At 49.4% G+C, this 6853-nt stretch overlaps 1 protein-coding gene across 7 annotated transcripts in view; it reads right to left on the bottom strand.

Moving 5' to 3' along the window:
* The window catches only part of plekhg4 (pleckstrin homology domain containing, family G (with RhoGef domain) member 4), a 50365-nt gene that overhangs the window by 33123 nt on the left and 10389 nt on the right, over window positions 1-6853 (bottom strand). For 6 of the 7 annotated variants that reach the window (XM_027018652.2, XM_027018654.2, XM_027018653.2 and 3 more), the window contains exon 3: window positions 2169-4449. In XM_027018652.2, coding sequence (XP_026874453.2) covers window positions 2169-4449 — 2281 coding nt within the window. The remainder of the gene's footprint in view (window positions 1-2168; window positions 4450-6853) is intronic. The other variant, XM_027018656.2, reaches the window with a different exon arrangement.

The raw sequence follows: 6853 nt of genomic DNA on the forward strand, positions 1-6853 counted from the left end.
ATTTATTGGCAGATAATTTCTATTGCAGACACGCTAACGGGCTGAGAAGTGTGTGTGTGTTTATTTAGGTGTGTAATATAGATCACATGTTGATAGATGGACAATTTGCTTCCTCATTATTCAGAACTAGCCAGTGTTATTTAAAGATCTGCCTGATTGTTTTGTTTTTTTTAGAACATATGTGTGTGTGTGTGTGTGTCTCTACATTTGCCAGACTCATCAGCACTCTCTCACAGGTGGTATAATCATCGCGAGGTGAGGGGAGGAGGAGATTAATTAGACCCTCAAGCGTCTTTCCAGAGGAGACGTGTCTAAAGGAGCTTCAGCACTAAATCAAAGACGTCAGCGCCAGAGAAGAACTGCATCTTTGTCCTGCGTATTACTGCATTAAACAAAATGGTCCTCAAACTATCTGCAGCAGTAGGAGAAATCAATCTTGCACCATGAAATAGCCAGAGTGTAAATTTACACGGTGACTGACGAGCACAGACGAGTGAAATGTATAGGGAAAAAAAGGATGAGTTAAGTGATAGAGGCCAGCAGTGTAATTACAGCATCGCCCCTATTGTAGCTGAGACCCAAACACCTGGGGGAGAGAGAGAGAGAGAGAGAGAGAGAGAGAGAGAGAGAAAGAGCGGCATCCATCACAGCCGACCGACTCACAACAAACAAAGACCCTGCCAGTGCAGCGCCCTCAAAACAGCACCAACCCCCATACGCCATCCATATGCTCCATCCTCCACCTCAACATACAAAATACCTGCCTGCCAGGCCCCACCACACCTGAACCACACTTGCATGTTCCACTTGAACAGTGGCAGAGCTGGAGACAAGCAGGGAACAGACCACCAGATCACTACAGAGATGATATTCAGAGACATGCCACAGGCATACTGTTACAGAAGCTAAAGCTCAGAAACGTTAGAAGAGGTCATAACTAATGTACACTACAGATCCAGCATGGAAGCTGTTGTTCTTATTCAGCAAGTGTTCTTATTCCACCACAAATAATCTCTGAAAGAAATTATTAATTACTTTCGGAAATAAACAATAAATCTGTCATAGGCCTCGACTCTTAGCAGCAGACAAACACTAAATAAGTAATATAATGTAACACAAACTTAGCATCAATGGCCAGTCAAAACATGTTCAAACTAAAAATAATATCTGTATCAGCCCAAGGCAATAAATGTTAACAACAACAACAACAACAAAGCTAAAGATATCCAATTATCTGAGTTAAAGATATCCGATTACTAAAGTATAAAACCAGAAGAGAGAGAGTCCAGAGAGCCGCTCGTCCCACTCATTCCCTAAAGCTCTCTCCTTTTCCTGCATGTGCTCTGAAACACAGCTGGTTTGGCCATCATTTCAGTGGAGTTTCTGTTCATGGCTAAATCTGAAAGCAAACTGTCTAGAGACCAGCACATGACCCCCGCAAACAGGCTCAGCTGCTCCCTGCTGTCTGGCAACAGCGGCTGAAGGTAAAGGCAGCTTTCTCAGGCTGAAGCGCAGGCCACAGTCTGTAGCACATGCTGCAGCACAGGCCACAGAACAGACTGTAGCACAGGCCGCAGAACAGGCCATATCACAGGCTGCAGCACAGTATGTAGCACAGGCCGCAGCACAGTCAGTAGCACAGGCTGCAGCACAGGCCACAGCACAGGCCGTTTGAGGCTGTCAGTAGGCTTCTGCTGGAGGTTCCCTCTGGATCAGACTCCACACTGAGCAGCACTACGGCCCACTGGCCCACCTAAAGTAAATGAAACCAGGTGGACTCAGCGCTGAGGAAACGGTACAAAGATGACGCCAACCAGGCTGGAGCTAACCATACCGTACATGACACATGAAAGAAACCTCAACCATAAAACATCTCATAAAGAAAACACAAGGGCAGCTGTGAAAACCAGGAAGACGATTTAGCTGAGAGTGACAGTGGGCCAACGGAAAGATGAAAGAAATTAAAGGATGGAATGATTGCAGGAGGAATGAGGATGAAGGGAGTGCCAGGGAGGAAAAGAGCAGAAAGTGCACTAGCTGGATTAAAATAAAAGCTGGAAGGTTTCAGCAGCTTGGTAAGTACAAAAACAGGAGATCAGGTGAAGGGGCTAGACAGGTTTGACTACAGGATAAAGAGGGGTGGAGTTTGGGTGGAGCTTGGGGTCTACCTTTCTGCAGCTGCGGCTGTAGGTGATGGTGAGTATGAGACTCCACATCTGCTCTGGGCCGTGTGGAGCCGTTAATAGAGGACGTAGTCTCATCCGCCGGCTTCTGCTCCTCTGTCACCTCCACCTTTATCTCCTCCACCACACCCTCCACAGCAGAAATGTTCTCGCCTTCCACCAGTGTGTCTGGAGTATGTGTATCTGTTCGCTCTGGGGTATAGTCCCCATTTATGACCGGTACATCGGAGACACCCCCAAAGCTTTGAGGGGCTACAGACCTGGTCACTACGGTTACTGTGGTTACCCGCTCACTCTCAGCTGCATGGCATGCTGCAGTGTTGCACTCCTCGGTTTCGGAGGAGACAGTCAGCGTTCTTTCTACTTCCTCTGCTTTCATTCTTTCTTTCTGTCCCTCCTGCAATCGCTCTTTCTCTTCCTCCTGCGTTTGTTCTCTCTCCACCCTGCCTATGGAGGCCTCGCCCTCCTCCTGGCCTGAAGGAGTGCCAGACTGGGGCGTGGAATGCGACAGACCTGTTTGAGGAGTCTCGTCTTCCCTTACCGCATTAACTGCCACTCTCTCTGCCTCTACCTCTCTCTCGGGCCCTGGCTCCAGTCTCTTGCCGTCTATCCCTCTCTCTCTGTCCTCATCACACAACACATCAGACTGTTCTCTGCTCTGCATCCACCTCCCTTCTTTAGAGCTTGACTCCTCCCACTCTACCAACGCCTCAGTGGCTGCCTCATTCCTGCCCTTGACCTCTTTCTCCACACATGGCAATGCTGTCCTCTCCTGACCCGGTCGGTCGGCCATAACTGGACTCTCCCCAGGCTGTGTGGGCACAAAGGCCCAGTCTAACTTCTCCCTGAGGGGGCGTGCTGACCCAGACCCACCCTCCACACCCTCGTGGAGGCCCAGGATGCACACGCCATCATACGGGCAATCACATACGGGCGACTCGTCTGTGGGATCCTCTAGTTGAGGCTCAGCTTGTGCCTCTGTGCAGGTGCGTGTGGGTATTAGACTACGGCTGGTCTCTGCTGTTACAAGCTGTGGGTCAGGTGGGTCAGGGTGTGTGTTTCTCACACTACTGTCTGCCTCAACCTCACTGTCAACTCTCTGCTCTCCCGCAGCACTTAATTCTGGGTCTGTGGTGTCGCCATTTACTGTGGGCTGGTCAGAACCGGAGCAGACCTGACTGAGTTTCTCCTGTTCTACAGCATTCGTTACTGCACAGTGTTGGAGCTTACTTAAAGCTTCAGTATCTGAACGTGCCATGTCTGTCTGAGACGCGGGACGTGCTGTACTACCGTGGTCCGGATGCTCGGGTACATGCTCTCTCGCATGCACATGCATGCCGGCAGAGGCGGTACCTCTAGCGCGAGTGACGTGTGGTTGGCAAGGCAGCTCCTCTACCATGCTATGGGTCAGGACGTGGGGCTGAAGCGACTCGCTGAGGTTCTCCTTGATCAGCGCGGTGCACACCATGCTCTGAGAGCGCGCGCTGTTCCTCCCTGGACCCTGGCATGGAGCGGCCCCTGGGGGCATCTGCACTGGCCCCGTGGCCCAGGACTGCTGCAGGTTCCTGTGGGTCAGGCTTATGGACTGAGTCAGGGAGCCTTTCTGGGGGGAAAAGCAAGGCAGCTCGATCTCCTCCAACTCCACGTACTCGCCCTCCGAGTCCTCAGAAGTACACGAGCTCCTTCCGGACTGGGCCATGGCAGGGAGGAGCCTATATGCACTGCTCTGAATCTCTCTCTCTTCAGATTGGCCCATGGAAGCATCAGTCAAAATCCCACAGCCTGACATGGCAGTGTTGTCTGTACAACTGTGCTCCACACCAGAGCCAAGTGCCTCTCCGAGGTCCTTTATCCTGCTGTACTCGGGCGCCGACTGGTCTGCATTTGGGGGTCGACTAATAAACTCGGGGTGAACCACGTCTTCCCAAGGGACCCTGAAAACGTCGTTGTCGGCAGAGAGCAGGCAGTGCTCCAGGACTGCTCGTCCGTCCCCGCCCCTTTCCTGGTTGATGGAGTCAAGCCAGGCCATGGTGAAGAGGGAGGTATATGCTAGCTCAGGGACCACCACCTCCTCCACATGCTGCCCGCTGGCTGACAGACACCTAAGGGCGATGTGCGGGGGGCTTTTGGCTGACGCCAGCACCTGCAGGTAGAAGTCTCCGGGCCGTAGGACGCGCCTGTCCAGAGAGGACAACTGGACTATGATCTTCTCATGGATGCACAGTGGCCAGCCCTCGTGGCGAAACAGGAAACCACAATATGGGAACTGCGGAGAAAGGGACAGACAGAGATACTGTTAAGCACAGGACGTGTGTCTACCAATGTTTTTCACAGGTCTTTAATTATTAAGTCCAAACTGGGGTGTTTGGTAGTTAAGGGGAGGAACTGTGTTTTTCAAGCAATCATGCAAACACAGCTAATCAAACAAGATTGTGGTTTAAACCTGTTAAATAATATTGACACAGTATGCTGTTTCCTCTTTATTTATGAAGGTAATGAGTTTACACAACGCCCATTCTCTTACCCCACCCCTCTAGAACAAAAACAAACCAGCCGCAACGATGCCCGATATTCATGTCCCATGAGATCTGATTAGACGTTGAAAAGGAATCCCGCAAAATTGGAGCCTAATTAATGAAGACTGCCAGGTCACACCTAGAATGACATTCCAATTTCAAAATATAACAATCAGACAATCACAGAGGCTCACGGCAAGCCTGGAGTGATTTGGTCTGGATTTGAGGGACCACTGGAGGAAGCGTGGAGGAAGAATGAACAATGAAAGCCTTTATTTCCAACAGAGGCTATTTCTCTGCCTCAGTTCAATATGCATGAATTTCACACATGGTTTTCACTCACCCAGACCACAAATTCGTCTTGACATGTCAAAGAACGCACAGCCCAAAACAGTCCCCGAACATGGCAGAATTCCTGAGATTTTTCCCTACAGACAGACGGAATGCCACTGACATGGTAGCAGCCATGCCATGGATGAAGCAGGATTTCTCCTGGAATCAGAGTCAGGGAGGCCAAAAAAATGACCAGAGGTTTCCTTTCTGGAGAGAAGTTTGGAGAGGATGTAGGGTGATGTGTTGCCAAGCAGAGGTTTTGTGTGTGTGTTTGTTTGTGTGGTTAGGGGGGAAATAAAGATCTTTTCATTGGTGGAAGAGTCATCCTGCTGGTTGCTATTATGATATTGTTCCATGCCGATATGCTGGCCCCTAACCTGAGTGAGTAGGTAACCCACCATAGACGACAGAAGGCACTCCGATGACCCCAGGATATTTTCCCACAAAGAGTGCGGACACACACACCCACACACACACACCAAATAACGAGATGACCATTACAAAAGACATCTGCTGCCCTTACTTTCACAAGCAAGGCAAAAAGAGTGTATTTTATGTTCCTAGGAAAGCAATGATACACAAACACACTCTGCGTGCACCCCCCCCCCCCCCCCTACACACACACATATGCCTGGTTATCTTTCTGCTTGGGCTCACACCAGAACAATTCCCACTCAATCCTCCCCTACAGGTGTGTGTGTGTGTGTGTGTGTGTGTGTGAGTGAGAAACACTGCACTATCACAGTGATCAGAGGTCACAGGGTTGTCTTGTTCTCCGCTTCACTGGCCAAAGCTACAAGTACTAGTGAACTCCAGTTTTCCTGCTCTTTCCGCGCTCTCTTCACTTATCCAGAGACAGCGTTCCTAATCACAGCTGCTTTGGCAACAGGCCTCTTGGAAGCAGAAGGCAGCCAAAGGCCTGTAAAATCCACTGGGAAATGTGATGTCTGCCCGTATAAAGACTAAAGACTGTGTACTTCTGTCAAAACTCTAATTCACTGCACAATGGAATGCAGGTAATAAAGAGGGAAGAAATGCGCTCTCTCTCTCTCTCGCTCTCTGTCTTCCTCAGTGTACATGTGAGATGAAAGGTACACAGAGTTAACACGAGGTTAATTCTTTTAAGGTGCTATCTTATAGAAACAGTGCTGGAGAACTATGAAGAAGTATGTCTCTCTCTCTCTCTCTCTCTCTCTCTCTCTCTCACACACACACGATGGAAACCTAGTCACTCAAGATGCAGTACATTAACCTCACACAAATTGCCAGTACACTGCTGTGTTCAAAACATCTGGGTGGCATATAGAGCATACAGAGCCAGCAGTTACCAAAACAGGGGGAACGAATAAAGAAATCAAGCCTGAAGTGTGTGTGTGTGTGTGAGAGTGAGAGAGAGAGTGAGAGAGAGCGAGAGAGAGAGAGAGAGCTGGGAAAAAATCCGCAGCCCTGAAGTGTTGATAGGGCAGCTTCTCAAATAACCAAAACATAGAAGTGAGCCTGGTGGCTTCCCGAGTCCTTTGTCTGAGGTGTGTGTGTGTGTGTGTGTGACTGCACCCACATGATGACTAATAGTGAGTGGAGGGAGAGATGCTCACCTAAACAAACAAATGACACACTGCAGTGCTATCTAAAACATGACAGTACACGGCCAGAGAGAAATAACTCGACTTCTCTGACGAGAGTAAAAAAAAAGAAAAAGAAAGAAAGAAACAATGCGAGAAAGCAAGTGGACAAGAGAACAAAATAAAACGGCAAACGAAAGCCCGATGAACATTTCTGCGGATTCGGCAGTGCTTCGTCCACTTCATGCCAAAACGCAGT

This window comes from Electrophorus electricus, chromosome 21 (genome assembly GCF_013358815.1).
Source record: "Electrophorus electricus isolate fEleEle1 chromosome 21, fEleEle1.pri, whole genome shotgun sequence".
NCBI classification, from domain to species: Eukaryota; Metazoa; Chordata; class Actinopteri; order Gymnotiformes; family Gymnotidae; genus Electrophorus; species Electrophorus electricus.